Raw genomic sequence first — 20,565 nt, forward strand, 5'->3', positions numbered from 1 at the left:
CAGCTGCCTAACAGTTCAGCATCGGCACTCAATACATTCTTGCCATATACACGCTCACACATGAAACATGAAGTAGGATAAAAAGGTCTATGGGCAAAATGAGGCAATCCAAAACAGAAACTGAGCAGGCCACTTCTGGCTTTCTTTGAAGTGGTACTTCATTCAAGAAAAGGATGATATCACACTGGATTCAGCTATTACACTCATACCTGCAGGGTAACAGTGCAGACCAGTAACTATGTTTGAGAAGAAGAGAAAGAAAATCTTGGAAAATCACATGGGAGATGACAAGGCTTGCAATCCTTAGGTCTATATCAATACAGTCATTACTGCAAACAGATCTTGTAAAATCCATGAGAACTAACAATCCAGAAAGCACTCTACTCACATACAAAATACTTATTTCAATCTCAATTTTCCCAGCTCACAGCAGCTTGGGTTGTTGTAGACAGTAAAGAGACAGCTCTCTCCTCATACTCTAGAGGTTTCTCTTTCATAACATTGCTCCCCACCCACCTTGTTTAGATGTGGAAGAAAACAGCTATGACTCAAAGTTGTACCTTAAGAGGAAGCTGACTATTACATTCCTCATCGCCCACAACTCCAGGAGGCTGAAGGCGTTCTTGAAGAGACCATTTCCCTGAGCTACATGAAATTCTGTTTGAGAAAAAACATCCATGCCATCCTATGTGCATCTTCCTGTAGATCCTCCAGCTGTCTGTCTAAGAAATTTGGAAACAACAGCATAGATTCAGCAAGGGAAAAAATAGTTTTGTACCAGAGAGACGTAATTTTATTTACAGAAAACGAATCACAATTATTTCTTTTTTTTTTTTTTTTTTTTTTTTTTTTAAATACTGATGAAAATTTTCCTGGCTCTGATAAAACACAGGCCTCAGAAGTGTTCAAGTTCTCCTTGTAACAAATCAGCTCAGATTCCTTTTTTTCTGTATTACAGATAACACTGTGTCCAAAAGGTGTTTTTCGTTTTTTCTATGCCACAGTAAGAACCTAATGCATAAATCTGAGCTGGAATTAGATTGCTATAGAAATTGTTTTGGTATCCAGAGCTCAGAGCCATGCTCTCATTAGAGAAATAGGGCTTCCAAAACCTGTCAAAAAAAGATGGTGACAAAGCCATCAAATAGGACAATTTAGACAGAACATGCCTTCTCTTTAGTTGTTGTCTGCACACTCCCAGCAACCTTTCTTTCTGAGGACAGAAACAGCAGCAAACAGTGAGAAAAGGCATTAAAATCAACAAAACCCATGCTACAAGACAGAAGGTGGTTTCGATATTGTGATTTTCTTGGAAAAAGAGTTTCTCTGACAGTCATCAAAACTCTGCAGCTATAGATGTTGAAATGAAAGAATCAGATCATCTTTCACACAGAAGAGGACACAGTAGATGCTTCCACTTCAGTTTGGTAGAGCTTCACAGATAACTTGCAGTTCACAGCATCAGACTGGATTGTTGAGAGTCAGAAAAATTTCTCAAATACTAATAGGAATTTATTTGTTGGATGGAGTGCAAAAAGCAGAGCAAAATGAGTGAGTTTGGTAGGAATGACACCAATTCACCTAAGACATGGAAAATCTGAAATGAATTCAGGCAACACAGGAGTAGCTTTCTTCTTCAGCAACTGGGATTAGGGCAAATCTTTATGAGAATATTCATAGAAGAGCTGTATAAATAAAAAGGCTTAATATTTATTAAGTGTGTCGAATGAACAAAAATAAGCATGAAGGCCTCTGTATGCCTTCTCTGAAAAGTAAGAGATGAAGAATAGACTGAACCGAAATCTCTTCTCTTCTGTTACATGGGAGGAGTAACTTGGCAGTTTTATAGCAAAGACTTTTAATGAAAACAAGCAACCCATGCTTTTTTCTTCTTATACCTTTCACTTTGTGCTGAACACAATAAAATGCTTTTTGTAATTATTTAAAACTTGAAAATTTCATATTTTGAATAATTTGACAGCTAACACTAACAGTCAGTGTACATTTTAAATGAAACTTTTTCAGACTATTGCAGATTCCAAAGGGAAATTTCAGGTGGAGACTGAAGTTAAAACAAAATTTTGACTTTACCTTTTTTACAAAAATTTCCCTGAACATGACTTGTTATCTGCCAACTGTTGCCCTGACTGCACGGTTCCGGAAGAAAAGAGAGCTGATGAAAGCCATCTGAGGCCTCCTGGTTTGGCAATCCCAGGCAAAAGAGTTTAGATGGAGGGGTTTTGTCTCTCACTCCATCTCACTGAGAAAAAGGTGAATGAATGGTAACTTATTCAGAAGCAGTCGCTGTTTTTGGAGACACAGTTGGTGTGAATCCTAATGAACATCTCCCTATACTTCACTACGTACAAGTATTTTCCAACGGACTTGTGCACGCTTCCCCACGCTGCTATGCAAGGGCATAAAGTGCTGAACATGTCTAATCTTCCTTTGATTTTCTTTCTTCCTTTGAATGCCCTGATTCAGCTAAGAACTTAAGTTGAATAGGGATAGAGGGCAAGTCCTCACTCGCGTGTGTGTGCGGTACTCGCATAAACAAGAACAGCCACTGATACTGCGTTTCCTAAAGTAAGCCAGCGTAGTTTCTTTTGTGATTGATAGACTTTCCATAAAAATCCACAGGCAATTTGTATGTTTGCACTGTAGTTTCAAAGATTAGAAAATTTTAGGGAAGGCAATAGATCCCCCATCTACACAAAAAAAAAAATGAGCCTTGACAATCAAAAGGACAGCTCTGCCAGCCAACGCCACTGATGGAAAAGTTTAGAGCTCAGTGCCTGATCCACCTGGTAAGTCTCTACAAACAGACTGTTTGGCCTTTGAATGAATCAAAAGTGGTCACAAAGTGAGGAGACAGACAAAAATGCAGAGTGCAGTTTCCTCTCTTCCATCAAAATGTATCATTAGGAAAAGATCAGTAACTGACTTGGATAAAACCCCTAAGATTACCTTATGGTTGAAGTTCAACATTCTCATTACAAACTGACCTTCTGTTGGCTCTCCAAGGGGCGGGTGCCAGTATACAAACACAGACAATTTCGCGTGGACTGCTAAGCAACACAGCCTCCAAAATGGTGTCACTGCAATCTCCCAGAACCTTTGGCAGCTACAACTTCAGACCTAATCGATCTCAGTTTTATTGCGTAAGAAGTAACAACAAATATAGTTCCAGACATTTTCACTTTTTAAGCTCTTGAGGAGAAGCACAAGAAAGCACAAGCACAAATACAGGCACAAATGCAAGCTTGGTGGACAGGAATCTAAAACAAAAATTCTGTTCTCAGTCACAGCACACATCTACAATAGATTCCAATGCTGCCATACATTCAGAAGTATCTTATATGTAACTACAGTGGCCTATAAAAGAATCTCAAGCTATGACCTAAAACTTGAGAAGGCTTAATAACTACACTGCAAGTTTAAAGAGAAAAATTAAATTGAAGAAAAACTTAATGTGATTTATTAGGTTTCTTTTACAACCTAAAATTAATTCATATATCTTAGCATATCCCGTCTATCACTTTAATCCTCTGACGTGCTGCTTGAGCAAAGACCCAGGCTCCAAGCAGTCCTATTACACACAACTATTTTGGTGTTATTTCCTTAGCAAACTCCATTGAGATCTCCTTCTAATCTTCATTTAATCTCAGGGTAGCTCTCACAAAGTTTTCAATGTACATCTCCCAAATCAATTCAGAATTGGGTTTACTATTATAAGTAATCTACTTTTCCAGTATCAATCTGACAAGAGACTCTTTGCATTTATGCAGACTGCGCTTTGCTCACCTTCAACAAAGTTATTTTCTTAGAAATAACTATTGCACCAGGATGCATCTTGGTTCTAATTTACTACCCACGCACCTTGTCCTTATTTCAACTCATTCCTCAATTTAAAATTCACAAATGTGTTTTACTAGTTATGTCAACATTAACTCTATATCAAGCCACATTATTGAGAATAGGAGAAGAATAGGTCATAAATATTCCTTTTTCCAAGCCTTAAGTCTAAATAAGCCAGGTTTTGTGCAGTGTACTTTTGTGAAGCAGGATACTTTTCTTTTGCTGCAGTAAATGTATGAAATAGTTTTCCAGAAACATACACTTAAAACATTTGGATTTAAGCTTCCCTATGCTAGGTTCTTTTCATTCCCACCCCTGAATTAATTATTTAAATAAAAGACAGACATTAATCAAATCTTGAATAAGCATTAGCAAAGAAATGACTGTAGACTGCACAGATATGGAACAGACAAGGATGCCATCTGTCAAATTTCTAGCTATAGTTAGTATCAGATACTACAGAGAGGATGAAATAAGGAACGTTTGTACTGGACAGCCATCCACCATGTGCCCAAGTTTCTTTCCACTTAGTTCCAAATTCCTTGGAGTAAGAAGCAATGTCTACCTGTAATAGAAAACAGGTTTTAGTGACAGAGCCACAACAAGCAGTTTGCTGGACACTTTTGTTGAAGATTACAGACTGCAACATGGACCTGCAACTTTTTAAGCCAACTGATATAGTTGTAAGGAAGGGAGAGGAAAGACTACCTCTTCTTAAGAATATGGTCTCACATAGGTACCTTACCAGCTTTCCAAAAACAATCTGAAAAAATTATCCTCTTTCAAATAATTTTGGAAAGTGAAGAACACTGGATTAAAAAAAATGTGTCAGAGCGAAGACTGAGTTAAATGTGAATTCAGTTTAAATCAAGTGAAGAAGTCTTAGTGACTTCAGTGAGGGCAGGATTCCATCTTCCCTCCCTCCCATCCCCGTGTTACCTTGTAAAGTCAACTCAGCAGGAATTTAGTCCTTCTTAACTAAGTCTTTCTTACCAACTCATCAGCAAGGCAATGGTGTTGCTAGTTACAGTAAAGCTCCCAAATACTCTACTCATAGACTACACAGGCCAACAATCCATTAGATTATTCCTGAATTGAAGAAATACCCAGAAGCAATCTTGTGCAAGTACTATTTTTCTTCAAAGCAGAATGGAAAGCTGGCACATGATGAATTTATCAGAACCGTAATCTGGTTTAAACAGGGGTTTATTTTTAAGTATCTTCAGCTCTCACCTATAGGTTATTCTGAAACTCTGGGAACCAGCAGATATTTACTGTTTATTGGAAACTTCCTTCTTTAAGTAACCTTTACTTCCACTTTGCAGAAAGAGTGACAAGGACTACACCATCATCCTTCACTATGGATAACTCTCTACAGTTGTCCAGAATCTAAAACATGAAGTATTCAGGACGTAAAATTACACTTTGATTTATAAAACTCTAACAAACCAAGTATTTCACAGACTTCAGAAAATTAAAGTGGATAGCAAGACATAGCAGAAAGCTTTTTTTCTTTTCTTTCTTTCTTTTTTTCCCCCTAAGTATTTACAGTATACTTAGCATCATGTCAGTGAGTTGATATATGCTTTTTTTCCCTTCCCTCCCCTTCCAGACTCATAGGTTTTAAAGCATCTCAAATAAACAGATGTTTAAATGAAACCAGACACTACACAGGTTAAACAACATGGTTCTATTAAAAACTATCTTCAACCATGGCACTCTGTGACAGCAATACAATACTTTTTCCACAAAGCAACTAATATAAAAATATGCCATAAAATCATTTGTAGACTAGTATTCTAATACATACATGTAATCATAACATTCTTTTATAAACTCTTTCCTGAGATACCTTGAGTAGTTTGATTTTCTTGTATTACTGGATGCATTATCTTTATGATTCATTTAAAACAACTGTAAAATATTTTTTATGTGCAGGACACTATCAGTAACATGTAAAAAGTAGTAATGTAAATATATGGCAAAGAAACAGCTCTTAGAAATTATGCGCTTTTTAACTTTGTTACACATACATTAACATTTGGCTCCTTGGGAGGTGGGAGGGAGCAGCACGGAAAACCTGAAATTAGAGCTAAGAATTGACAAAAAGCAGGAAAGCATTTCAGGAATGTCAGAAGTTGGAATATAATATAAATGACACAAAGAGAAAGCCATAATTCATGTTGGCTATGTATTGCCTTATAAAGTAACCGGACATATTTTAGTCAGTTCACAGTAAAATAAATATTTCCACTAATCTGTTTTGGAAGAGCAAATGTCTTTTAGGGTTTCAAGCTCCTCTATAAGTTTCTTGTTCTGAACTTCTAGCACTGCAACACGACTCTCCAGACATTTAATGTATTCTTTCTTCCGTCGTCGACATTCTTTAGCAGCTTCCCTGCAAAAAGCAGAAGTAAAAAGTGCAAACAAAAAAGCCACTTGCATGCTACTAGAAAGCTCAGCAGAGTATGGAGACTATGATTGAATTCCAAATTTTGGAACATCTCCCAAATCAGTCTGAAAACACTAAGCAAAACTGGGTTCCACAAGGGCCTCAAGTGTCTCTTTCTCAAGTTCATATGGCAATCTGTAGAATTGCTTCCTCTCATGCCTTGATTAAAGTTCATAATAAACAAGGTCCAAATGAAAGACAGTTATTCTGCTTTATGACAATAAAGATCTTTGAGGGCCTTGAGTTCCTCAATGAGAGTCTTGTTTTGGTTTTCAAGCACAGCCACACGATTTTCAAGACATTTGACATATTCTTTCTTCTTTCTGCGACATTCTCTGGCAGCTTCCCTGGAACCAATACAAGGCAAATGACTACAGGAACAGCCACAACATGGCAAAGACTGGATAAACGAAATTACCAGCAATCCCTACAGTTCCACAATAATGACAAGCAGCACCAATTGTTGCATTGCAAACAGAACAGCACAGAACAGCCATAACAACACGGTTAAACAGCAAACTTAAAACAACTGAAAACTTGAAACAAATTCAACACCAACAAAAACAATGATGGAATTAATACACAGAGGAACTAAGAAAAACAGTGAAGAGAAGATTATGTACGGGCTTGGACTGTACTAAACAGAGTCCACTCCTTTAACATTTTGAAACATAAATCGTCAAGTTGCAAGAATAGAATTTTCCAACATGTGATATGAGAGACGGTTTAGAACCAGCATTAAAACTGAAGAAAGGAGAAACTAAAATTCTTACGAGGAATTTAAAGTAAGGACAGGCATGAGAGCAAAGCAATACCATGAATGCAATCACAAGGCAACTAGCTATTCGATGTATCTGCATATCAGAATATTTCTTCTGGAAGGCATAAATCTAACTACCATTGATATCAGCATGCATTTAAGAAAAAGCTCTCCAAGAATAGCCAGAAAAGAGCACAAAGACATTTACTGCATACAGTAAAATCCATGCCAACTAATTAAAAAATATACAGCAGTCTGACACAACATGCTAAATGACACACCTATTTAAATCAAAGTAGTACTACATAGTAACTTATCCCAGGAGCCAACTAGTTCAGAAATTCCATAACCATCATTCCATTCTAGGATAAGTCTTCTTTACAGTATTAATAATGGGCAGCTGCCAGTGAGATCCCATGTTGGTCATTTTACTATCAAGTGAAAAAAATCTCTTCAACAATAAGCACATCTCTAGATCATCTCAAAGATGAACAGTAATGGACAAAACTAATGCTGATTTTTGAGTTATCATAGTATTTCAGAATTAAAAATCCATGGAGATGAAGACAGGTCTAACTTCCCAGGTTTGATTAACAGCCATTGCTCACCAGTTCTATAAGAATGTGGGATGACTGACAACATAGAATGAATTTCTTGCCTTCCCTTCCTCAACCATAGGCATGGTCAACCATGACCTTAAGAAGAAAGCTTTTACTATTTTGTTTTTTTGCAACAGTGACTATTAACTGTTACATAGTCTTACCTATTTTTCATAAGTCTCAGTTCTCTCTTGCGTGTTGCCTCTTCTGCTAGTTGCTGAGGGCTGTGCAAAGTCCCTGGTGAGGCTGCCATTACCACTCCCTGAGGTAAGGCAGTGGTGGGAGTTCGAATCTGGTAAGCTGGCATGTCTCCAGTGGCAGCTGTATTAAAGAATCATATTTTAAAAGTTATGGCAAAAAGGAAAAAAAAAAAAAAAAAAAAAAAAAGAACTATGCAAAAGTCTCCCTGAAAATAACAGATTTCTGTTGATGTGTTATCCAGGAGCCCTATAACACAAAATATCTCACAGATCTGTAACGTCATCTTATCTTTTATTTCTATCCTGTAAAATTAGATATCTACCTTGCTCTAGCATGCAGCTCACCAGCCACATCAAGCCTGTGAAAGCTTCCACATAGCTCTTCTCAGAGTACAGGGAAAGCTGTTTGAGAAATACTGTCAAAGCATCCACGTATTTATTTCCTGCTTGCACAGTAAGAGGCTCCTGCTGGCGCTGCAGTCACTGAGAGTCCCTGGTCCTCTAACAGATACTTCAGGAGCCACCCATTTCTCCTTCCCTAATAGCAATAGCACTGGCCTTACTGGCTCTCCTTCCTTCATGGCATCTGTTTGGCAACCTTAGGAAAAAGTGAGAGCCAAACGGAAAATACAAATGCTCATGGGGAAGAGGAATATGTTCCTTGAGCAGGAGGCCTACAAGTAGGATGCTGCTGTATTAGTAGGCAATAGGAGGTGGTAGCTGTTGCACAGAAGGCATGTAGCTACACAGTAAATTGGAGTCCAAAAATTCAGATTCAGCTCCTGAGCCTGCCAAGTTTGAGCTTTCTCTGGTTAAACGCAGATTTGAAATCTGACATGTATTTGGGAAACAGTATCTTTTTGATGCTCTCACCTTGTTTCTATATTTATTTCTATACTTTGTTCCTATGAGACGTACCTTCAGCTTTAAACAAAATTGTTAAAGTCATAAGGAAGTTTATCTGGGTCTTTCTGGCATAGAAAGAAATCAAACAAAAAAATGCATCCTGATTAAAATTATAAGTACTTGTCTATTAATTTCTATACCTATTTCGTATTACTGAAGAACAAAACTTCAACTTTCCTCATTAAAGCAAATGGATATAAAAGATCAAGTTTCAACGTCTGTTATGTTATACATAATTTGTACTTTAATTCTTTAAAGCAATGTTCAAATAATGAACAAAAAACACAGAAATACAAAATATAGACTAAAGCACTATCAGGAGGCTGACGGAAAGAGACAGAAGTCACCTGCAGGGAAAAAAAAAAAAAAAAAAAAAAAAGCAACCACCAAACCCTAAACATAGTAATAAGTTACTATTCACACCATTCTTTCTTTCAGAAGTTCATGCAGGTGCTTCACTAATTAAATAAAAAAAACAGCATCAAGTTGTGTTTAGATTACAGTTCTCCATAGACATACATTCTGAAATCATTATCTACTTGAACAAATTGCAGCTCCCCCCATCACTCGGTTGTGTGGGTAAAAGTGTTTGTGGAATTACAAGATGAACTGGACCTAGGTTAAACATAATCCTTTTGGAATGGGGGGAGGGGAAGAGCAATCAGCAGATGATGCCCTTGCGAGGATGAACATGCAGACGCCAGGAACTCAGGTCTTCGTCTTCTTGCGTATCGATAGCAAGAATTCCTTAACCCTTCATTCAGTTTACTGCTTATGTTAGCAGCTCCACCTATGTCTATGGGACAATACACCAGCTCACTATTTATAAAAACAGAGTATTTGAAATTCTTTAGCCTTATCTTTATGCTAGACAAATCATCTGAATTTATAGACTCTCTGGCAAGAACTACCTTTTTCTATCTCTCTTCACCGGAAAAAAAAATGTTATCTTAGCTTGCATCAGCTATAACGAATCAGAAATCCAAGTAAAATGATGCAGTCTGTAGATCAGGTTAGGAAGAGGGTCACCTCAACCTGGGGTCATCAGCTACTTTGTAATCTTTGCTTGATTTTCACTCACATGTTAGCCGATAGCACTTACTGTCGTGGCTGGTAAGAGGCCTCAGTGCCCCATGTACCTGCAACGAGGCTCAACATAACTGAGCCTCTATCTCAGCTGGGATCAGCAAGCACCACAGTAAGCAGCAACTTGTTTTAAAAATAGTTTGATCAGGTTCCCATAATGTCTGTCCCTGCCTAACAATTGGCTCACTTATAAATCCACAAGTATGGTAACAGAGACAAATAACTGTTTTGGTCATACAAGTGTAGCTAACCCAGACACAGCTGTTAAAAAAAAAATGACTAAGCATCTTTTAACTGTGCCATAGTAAGTACTTTAGAGCAAAGAATAAATGACATTAGTCATTATTATTTCTAACTCTGCAGATTTTTTTTTGTATAATACCTTAAAAAGTTACAATAAAATGCTATTTCCCCTGAAAAAATACATTGGAGAAATATATTTCCTTTAACGGAAAGGATACTCTAGAAAAAAAGAAAATATATTATCCTAATACATTAATGTACCCACATGCTGTAGCAAATGTTACCTTGCAATACAGCAACTAAGTGTGGGGCGGGGGGGAGGGAGACCACACACACATGCCACACCATCCTGTTCCACACTGACAGATCTCTGAAATGCTTCTAATGAAACTCCATGGAGCTTTAAAGGCATTCCTGCAAATGAGACATAGTACTGAAATTGTTAACAGCAATTTTAGTCACCTTTTGTAGAGGTAATTTACAGCCAGTGATATTTTCCTTGAATAAAAACCACGGAAAAATGAGACTAGCAAACTGCACATATGTTTTTGCAACACATCTAGTCTGCAGCCAACACATAAGTCAACAGAAGAAAGTTGAGAATCACAACAAACCTAGAGATGGTCTACTCTCCTAGCTCATCACCCCAGGCCAGTTACTTACTTTCTCCTTAAAACTGCAAAAATGTAAAAAGTCACTCAAAAAACTTCAAGATTTGAGTTCAGACTTACAAAATGAAAGTTACCAAAAAAACCTCAGACAGCTAAATCCAGAAGAGCACAACTACTCTTGCAAATCAAGCTCAGAGAAATTAACAAAAATGACTAAATTATGGGGAAAAAAACACCACTGTATATCAGCAAGTTCTTGTGGAAAACAACTTGCTGAACACTAGAGAGCATCCCTGCACTTGAATTCTTCCACTAGCCAGGAGAAAAATCTGATACATGCTATGTATTAGTATATTTATTCTCCTCTCCTGTGAGTCATGACGATGGGACTAGCTTATCAAAGGGTTTTAAACTTCACCACCAAACTGGCTAAGCAAGGCATGAATCATTATTCCTTTGAGCATAAAAATCATGAAACATGGACTTAGGACACTTATTTTTTGATTAATGAAAAAGTACGAAGCAGCAAGGAGGAGGACGTAGGTACCAGCTGCAAGCCAGCCAACATTACAGATCTGCCGGAGGGGATTGACGAAGCAGAAAGGAACTGACTAAATCACAGCATGACTTGGAGCTGACGTCAATGTGTATCTTGTTTGGAGTTTAACTTTTCCAGTCCCTACTGCAACCCGATTCCAGGAAGTCTAATGACGTCAGCCTTTTGAACTCAATTAGCTGAGGAACAGACCATTTTAACAGTGCAGGAGAAAACAAGCAGGCATTACCACACTCAGAATTATTGCTCTTTCAAGTCTGTTTGTATTCACCGTTCTCTCCAGCAATGAAAGCATAAGGGTTTACTTATGCTACTAAAACAATGTGCACCTCTCCTCTTACAGCTAGGCTTCAGTCTATTTTAGCTTATCAAGTCAGAAGTGTTTATTGCTAAACCTAAAAGCAGCATAATTTTTTTTTAATAAAAGAAAAAATAATTATAAACATAGCAACATGTAGCTCCACAAAGAAAGGATTTAAAGGAAAATTCATAATTTATTCAGCAAAATCCTGCAAGTAGTAAAAATTAGTTATCTGAATCAACCTATGCAAGAACTTGCATGCTAACAGTGATTTTTTTTTAAAGAAAACTATTAAGATTACACTGATATCCCACACTAATTATAATCAGACCTATTCATGTCAATTGTTGAAGATGAAAGAGTTACAGCAACAAGTTCAAAAGAAAACATCACAAATACTAACTAAGCTTAGGCATCCAAAAATGTAAAGTAAAAGACTAAGAGATTTTCTTATTTATTTATTTTACCTGTTTCATCTCCTGTTACAGCCATGATCAGCGTCTGCACACACGACTCTCCCGTTCCTCTCCCAGAGCTCAGCATGAACTGTTCCAAACTAGCAAGCATGTGCAGGATTACAAGCAGGAGCACTGACATCATGGTGACCTCACTTGCCTACCACTGTCATTAATATGCTCTGTCACTGGAACAGCTCACTGCAACTGCAGCCCAGAGAGAACTCCTTTCTCCTGTAAACCTTTTTTTGTATGTCTGTAAGCCTAGCTTTGTGCTTTTCCTCTGAATTATACAGAAATTTACAGAAAGCATTCAGCACAGAGCTAGCTGTAAAGTCAGACCTGAAGATTCACAGCACTGACTGACAGAAATTGCAAAGTGAATTCACTAATGAATCAAAACGATAAAATCATGATTGGATATAAAATAGCAAGATTTTAGAAGACACATGTGCAAATGTTTTGGTCAAAGTTGGAACAGTTCCACTAAAAGGCAAGGCTCTGCAAGACAGACACATGAGACAGGAAAGCTTAATAAGCTCTAACAAATAAATAAATCAAAGAAAGTCTTAAAGACTAAAACTCCGTGGAAAAGAGACAAAATTTCACTTCAGTTAAAAGCTTCAGAAAAAACTGAAGAAAGCTGCAACAAAGTAAGACAACCTAATGCCAGTGGTTTCAGGTTAAATAGCAGGCAGAACAGTAGCTCTGGGTAAGGGTGACCTCTCCCTCACCCCCTCCTTTTTCCGAGATAGGTCCAAGAGAGCTGGGTGACTTATTTTGTAGGGAAAGAAAAAAAACAAGCAAACAAGCAAATCTTTTGGTTTAACAGAGTTACTCCTGATTTACAACAACTTAAGGGAAACCTGATTCAGACTAACAGTCCAGACACTGCTCTGTAGATACAACACAGTAAACAACATCTAAGGCCTTTTTCTGTAATAAGCTAATTTAAATTGGTAATTCATGAGTTACAAAACTATCCCAAAGAAAGCAATAACAGAAGCATCAATGCAAAGAAAGGATTCTCCTGTGATTACAGGACTGCTTCAGGGTAATACCAGCAAAGTATCAGAACTAAAGCATGTAGAAAATAACAGCTACAAATCTCTAAAATATCACTGTTCATATCAGTGTGTTATGAGAACACACATAGATCCCAACAGAATAATTTTGATGTGACTTCTCTGCACTGTCATTTTCTCTAGTATTTAAATACTCTTCCTTTTTCTCCAGCTAGCAAAAAAGCCCTTAACCTGTACTAGGATACAGGTATCAGAACTGCCTCTTATTTTGCTTATGAATGCAAACTTGTAGCTAATGAAAGATCTCTCAGCTGGATCAACATCTTCAGCCTTTTTTATATTAACCCTTTCTCCTACCAGTAGTTATCAAAAAATAGCAAGCACTGGATTTGTGTGATGCTATCCATTATTATTTAAGATTCACCAGCAAATACTATAGAAAAAAAAAATAGAAATACATATACAAAGCTATTTGAAAGTCTCAGACAGATTTTTTCCACTCTAGGATTAATATTTATTAACTTTTCTGGTTTTACTTTATTTCTGTGATTATTACAAATAAAGTTTATATGCTGCCTACTTAGGCTCATAAAATATATGTAAGTGGAAAGTCTACTAAGAAGATTGTTGCTTTCCTATAATAATCTGTGCTATCATGATATGAGGTGTACAGTTAACTATAGAGTGCACATAAATCACAACTATATTTCTAGACTTTTTAATATATCCATTCAGACTACCTGACCTCTAATAACAGTGTAGAAACGTGTGTATCCAACTAATTCTATTGTCAGAAACTTGTGTATCCAATTCTAGTGTCTCGCTAAATACTGCCTCATCTCAAAGAGATCTGCCTTACCTTTAATTGCAGAGAAACAAACATTTTCAGGTGCTTTCATTTTTTTTTTTTTTTGGTAAGCTTTTTTCAAAAGATTTTTCAGTATCAAAAGAACCATTATTTAGTTGAAATTTTATGTCTTTTGATTATCTGTGAATTCATACTCACTTACTATTTACTTTATGTTTTATGTAGCATTTTTCTTCTATATCAACAACAAAATAAGACTCAACCTGGACTGTATCAACTAGCTCAGATATCTGTGTCCACATTTAGTCGATGACATTCACTCCATCTGTGAATACACATTTAAAGGTCTCCCAGCTGTTCTCAAAGTCTACTTAAGATAGTCATCTTAGTTTAAGAAAGCGCCCTCATCCAGACATCCTACTGTACTTCTCTGCATTGATAAAAAGAAAGAAAATAAATCCTCCATGGTAGCACTAATTTAGTGTCTCCATATAGAAATCTCTTTCCCATCTCTCACGGCTTTCCTCAGTATTACCCTAATCCCAACCTTACTTTCCCTTGTCTTGATAAGGATCCAAGATACCATTGGCTCTCAATCTGCCTCAGCAGAGGAAGCTAAAAAATATCTGCATAATCTACAATAAGGTTTAAGAATTCACCGTTCACAGTTCAATGCGCATGTATACTTTTTTTTTTAATAGGGCTTGCAAAGGTCTCTTCTGTGTGAAAACGAGCTTCAAGCAAGATCTCATGTCCCATCCTTCCTAGTAAGCACAAGAGTCATTAATTGGAAGGAAAACTTGCCCTAAATATTTCCTTACAACTGCCTAAATAGCTTCAGATTTGTGTTGTGTGAACACTGATAAACTGCTGAAAAAACAAATTAGTTTCATATACTAAATGAAATGCAATTATGCAGCCTCAGCATTTCCGTTTTAACTGTAACAGCACCTTTACTGCAATTAAACATGTCTTAAAAGCCTAGACAAGATAATTCAAAGCAGAATGCGATTTCATCCTGTCATTTCCTCTTCATAGCTTTTTAAATCAAAATAGCTGCTTTACTGAACACAGAAACTCAGTCTCCTCCTAAGGCTAATTATCTGCCATCTTTTTATGGCATCTCTTTTATTATATAATAATTATGAACACAAAATCCCTCTAAGAAAAGGTGGGTTTTTTTTATAAAAGTAACCTAAAATACAGTAGACTAATAAAATGTACCTTGAACAACAACTTGGCTTCCAGGAACAAAAAACTGTTGTGTGCCATCAGCTGACTGTGCTGCATATTGCACAATAGTAGCACCCGGCTGAGGAGCTCCCGAATTTGTCATTGTTAACGTCTGCAGTCCCTGGACACCATCGGAGGATGGATTAGAAATCTGGATCGCACCACCTTGAGCTATGGCAACTAAACATAAAAAGAAGAGAGAGATTAGGCAATACAAAAAGATACATAACATGCTAAAGCACATCTCCTTTAAATAAACATTGTCAGAAAGGGCTCCTGGCCAGCTCTCTACTTAAAGAGCAGTTGTATAATAAAATCTGTACAACGTTAATTTTGACTTTCACAAATATAAAACATGTTTTATAGTACATGCCATTTGTGTCTGATAGAGAAAGCAATGTTCCACACATTTGCTATGCTTTCTGCATGGACAAATAATGGTCTGGGAAGGAGGGAGAAAGAAGATAAAAAAAAAAAAAAAAAAGACTTGAAGCTCCAATCAGTCTAACAGAGTACCCTGTGGTTTCAAACTTTTTAAAAAAGAAGTTACTTTAAAGATTTACATTTATCAACTCCCTCATGTAAAAGAAAAAAATGGACATCTGGCATTCACATTCTTCGTTTCCTTAGTGTAAGGTGTAAGTTTAGGCCAACAGGTTTTTTTTTTCAAGTTTTATAAAGGTGTAAGTAGTCTGATACTTATGTAAAAAAAGAGAAAGAGTACAATGTTTCTTCCTATGTGGTCAAAAATACAAGAAATATATTTTCCCCATATAAACTCATAACATGCAATCTCAGGGTTCATAATGATTAAACACTTACACAAAATCAAATTCCCTAGAGAGGTTAATTGTTAATTCCTTCTAAAATTATCATTATCCTGGTCAAGAGCAGAAATACACTCCCGGAACTTTGAGAAGAGAATCTAGTTCTCACAAAGTAACAAACTTATTTCTACCTCAGAAAATATTTAAGCCACAACAATCATCAATGTATTTTAAATGGCCCAAGATAGTTTAAAAGTCATTATGTAAGTACAGATTCAGGACTGTCAGCTCCTTCAATTTCACTCTCCGGTTCACAATATTTGCTGATATTCTTGAAGTTTCAGCTCCTTCGGTCATCTGAGTACAATTTGTAAGACCCCAAATGAGTTTTGGAGATAGACACTTGAGAAAAGTAGGTTATGTTGAAATGCAACATGATACAATCACTGAGGTGATCTGCAAATTGAATACTAAATAATTACTAGAGCCTCAGGTAACATTTTGAAAGTAGAGTTATCTACCAAAGCGGTCAGTTACCAGCAACTAAATTGGTCTTTTTTTTCCCTTTTCTTTTTTTTTCTTTCTTTTTTTTTATTTTTTAGAAAGAAATTCCTCTCATGCAGCGCACTGAATGAAGTACTGAGCCCCACCTGCACTGCTGCAACAGAGATCAGGATGACCTTCAGTCTCACGCTTGGAGTAGTGTCATGTGGGGCATTACGTAGGAACTGGCTGCGCACTACATGCACTACATGCAAGTTCCATAAAGCATTAGGAAAAATGGAGTAAGTTGCTGTTTTTGTCTGGCCTCCAATGCAGAAAGCATCCCATTTTGGGAGAGGGTGGAGGAGAGAGAGAGAGAACTAAGAAAAATAATTTGTCATTTCTTCTTTTGTGATGTCCAGGACAGTAGTGGGTTCCCAGCAGCATACAAGCTTCCAGCAGAATTTGTCACCTCCACTCCCCAGAGAAACTGAAGTATACACATTCGAATGCTGCCTCGCACAGAGCTAGCACCAAAGACTATACCATGTCTATACCATTACAGTACCATACCACATAAAAAAAAAAAGTCAGGTTGGGTTCCTGAGCAGTAAAGCATCAGCGCAGCTCCACAGAGAACCTGGGTGGACAGTTACATCACAGCTGTACTGCAATTATTTATTCAGACCACAATCCAGTGCTTTCCAAACAGCAACAGATTAATTTCTACAGTTATCTCCTGTACAGGATTGATTTCTATTGCATTACCAGAACAACTCCCTCTCCATTCATTCACCATCTTAATCTCAACCACTGTACAGACATTCACTGTGATACAGCTCTACTTGAAACTGTGACTTCTATGAAGAACACAAGATTTTTCCAGACAACCCCTAGACTTATTTATCGTAAAGGCAGAGGTAAGTGGTATTTTATCTTCTAGCTAGGACCAAAGATTAGTAATACTACTAACATCATTCTCTGACTGTGATAAACAGCTCTAATTCAGAAAAACAGATCAGATCCTTCCCTCCTTTCCAAAGCACGGGAAAACAACTAAACCTTTCTTTATCAAAAGGATTTCCTAGTTCTCCAGCTTTTAAAAACTTGTCCTGGTTAGTTAAAGCAAGTGTTAATTTCCCATGCACTGTTTCAGAACAAACACCATGATATGCACAGGCATGCAAAAAAAAAAGAGGAGGAGGGAGTGGGAGGGGACTGATTCACACACTCCAACAGCACAAACAACTCTTGCATGTTCAGACCATCACACTGAGGAGGCAAACCAATTTTTCTATATATTTAATAACCAATATGACAAAGCTACAGCCAGAGTGGTTTTCCAGTCAACTCAGGTTATATGGCTTATGTATAAGACCTGCCTTATGAAAAACTATCAACTCCCATTATAGAAAGGTCAACATAAATGTTGGTGAAGGTAACTGGGAAAAATATTTTATCTAGCTGGTCATGTCCATCAGTCTGTCTGGTCTCATAAGCCAAAGCTAAGAAGCTCTGAGGAAAAAGCCATTCAGAACCACAGCCATGGCAACATGCTACACTGGTTGGTAAAAAAGTAAACAAAGACTAGCTAAAATTCCTGCTAACAGAAACAAGTGTCTTTGTCAGATAAGATTATTTATGAAATTCTCCCCAAAATAATTATCCCAGTCTTCCAGAGGCTGGGATGGTCAAGATGATCTTTTCAAATATCAATCTATTTCCAAATTGCCTGTCCCGTACAATATAGGGGAGAAAACAAGCAATTAGCAAGCTAAGTAGCACGAAATACCTGTTTTAAACCAGGTCATGCTACAGACTGCTGTAGTGAAACTGCACAACAAGCTCTTCATGAACATGGGCATTTGTAAAAGCTTTATGCTTAAACTACCCAAGCCACCCAAGATGCCTACAGAAGAGAACCCACGCAACCAGTACTGGCCAAGAACAGATACAACAGTGATAAGCTGAGGTAAAGAGTTATTGATAGGAGAGGTAAAGATGAAAGATACATGCAGAGGCCTTCTGTAACATATCCACACTGATATCCTGAGATTTCCTACAGTGTTCCTGGATTTATCTGATAGCAGTTCCTGTGGATCACAAGGAAATGAAGCTGCCCAAAAATGCTGCAAAGCTGTGCCCAAAAGCAGAAAGACTAGAAGTTAACAGCCAGGCTCTCTTTGGTAGGTTCCAAATTAAAACTCCTTCCACTAATACTTAACAGTAGGTGCCCATCCTTGCTGCAGCCTGGACTCAGCCTTAAATCTAACTTTTCTGGCAAGCAGAAACTTCAAGGGTAACAAATAGCATCCTAAGAAACATTTTGATGAAATTTTTCCTAACTAGGCATAGAGGTAACAAAGAATTCATTGCAGCAAAAGGTATAGGGCATTTCAACTTACACAAGTGAGCTAAAAAAAAAAATAATGAGCTAATAATTTGGGTAATGAAGTCATTTCCAGGAAGACAAAGCTCTCAAAACAAAGCACGTAAGCCATGATGAGTAGGGCCTATGAAGGCTGACACTCCATCTTGAAGTAGTGCCTCATTACTGAATACTGTAGAGAACTTATTTAATAAAGTATTTATAGATTAAATTGTCCTAAATTCACAGCACATACTTTAGGCTATGAATAAAACTTATTCAGAGAACAAATAGCATAAAACTGAACTATTCTACACTTAGCTCACACTAAAGCCAAGTTTAAATTAAGATAAATTAGATATAATTAATTTTTATGGACTCTGTTAACTTAAGCATGTTGTTGGTGATGCTCTCTCCTGTTTGATTTTTCAAGAGTAAATAACTTTGAACAAGGGAAAAAAACTGATGATACTTTCAGTGTTCTTTTATATGCTTTCCCATCACTATAATTTATACTTATTTTCAAATTTAAACTGCCTTGGATTAAGAAATGAGAATGGTCTCCTTACAAAGTGTAACTAATAAAAGTACAAGTCTGGTTTCCCAGAGGAATCTATGATTAAGAAATCCTAAATCCTAATTTCTTAGAAAGCCTAAAGGTTTGAAGAATCACAAGAACATAGTACAGAGTATAGATAATACAGAGCTTTCCTTTTAAGCCCAATATTGCTTTTCTTTTTCTTCGGAAGTAAACCCAATCCAACAACAACAAAAATTCCTTTAAAATTTGAAGAACAGAACTTAGTTTGGTCAAGTGTATATGCTAGATCCTGGATTGGATGAATGTCAAGGAAGATCAGAAGTCTGGGGAAAAGAGCACTTGAGATACCTGACATCATGACGCAGACATTTATTTATGTCCACACCTTACAGAAAGGGCAAAAAAAGCAGCTCAGGACACCCAGGCAAAATTATTTGTATGCAGGAGGGTGGGTAATACTATATGCAAATTCTTCTTTCTCAGAGTTGATAACTGGCCTCTGGTTGGACAAACTAAAAATAACTCTGAAGTATTCTAACAGTAACTACAATATAACTTTTAGAGAGCCATTCTATCCTATTCAATATTCCATTGTCAATTGTTAATAGACTTCCTGTGTTCTCAAAAATGTTTCAGAAAACAACTATCCTTTTGCAATTTTCCTGTCATTACATTATAGGAAAAATACCTACATTTCAATGTGTCTCCACATGAAAAGACATGAGAAAAATAACACAATAAGGAGTGAGGCTTTATCCACTACAAACTTGGAAAAGAAGTTACTGGAAATGATTTCCTTGGATGATAATCCCTCAGATTCCCTCCCAACAAAACTATCAGGAACGCTTTTCAATGCTTTCGAAATAAACTCAAGAATTCAAAAATCTATAGACTGGAATTGTGAATCTAACTTTTAACTAGTGTTTGGATGAAAAGATCACAACTTGCAGTTAATTCCACAGTTAATACAATGTTAAGATTTGAGCATTGGCAAGGGAGAGAGAGAGGGCCCATTACAGAAAGAAAATTCAAAGTAGAAAAAGATTCATACTCTAACCTTCCTTGAACACTGGCGAGGAAGAGAGATGGGACATTTTAAAAAAAGCAAATTCGAAGTAAAAAAAAAAAAAAAAAACCTCCAACCTTACATTTTAAAGAAGTCCCTAATTGTCAATTCATGTAACACTAATACAGAGGAAATCACAGTAATGTGGATCTGCAGTAATTTATAACATTGAACATTTGTATAAAAGATAACTCTGTACTAACATTTGTTGTTTCACCCAAGCCTCACCTCTGCATTTTTAATACAG

General features: G+C 36.9%; 1 protein-coding gene across 8 annotated transcripts in view; it reads right to left on the reverse strand.

The window, feature by feature from the left end:
* Window positions 1–3,131: 3,131 nt before the first annotated feature.
* Window positions 3,132–20,565, reverse strand: part of CREM (cAMP responsive element modulator) — a 32,356-nt gene continuing 14,922 nt past the window's right edge. For 3 of the 8 annotated variants that reach the window (XM_062568893.1, XM_062568890.1, XM_062568898.1), the window contains 3 exons: window positions 15,085–15,273; window positions 7,834–7,990; window positions 6,163–6,657 (listed from right to left, as the gene is read on the reverse strand). In XM_062568893.1, the coding sequence (XP_062424877.1) occupies window positions 6,513–6,657; window positions 7,834–7,990; window positions 15,085–15,273 (491 nt within the window). In that variant the 3' untranslated portion in view covers window positions 6,163–6,512. Of the gene's footprint in view, window positions 4,424–5,533; window positions 6,658–7,833; window positions 7,991–12,039; window positions 12,175–15,084; window positions 15,274–20,565 lie in introns of those variants that run through there. The other 5 variants (XM_062568894.1, XM_062568891.1, XM_062568892.1 and 2 more) reach the window with 4 other exon arrangements.

Source organism: Rhea pennata, chromosome 2, assembly GCF_028389875.1.
Source record: "Rhea pennata isolate bPtePen1 chromosome 2, bPtePen1.pri, whole genome shotgun sequence".
Lineage (NCBI taxonomy): Eukaryota > Metazoa > Chordata > Aves > Rheiformes > Rheidae > Rhea > Rhea pennata.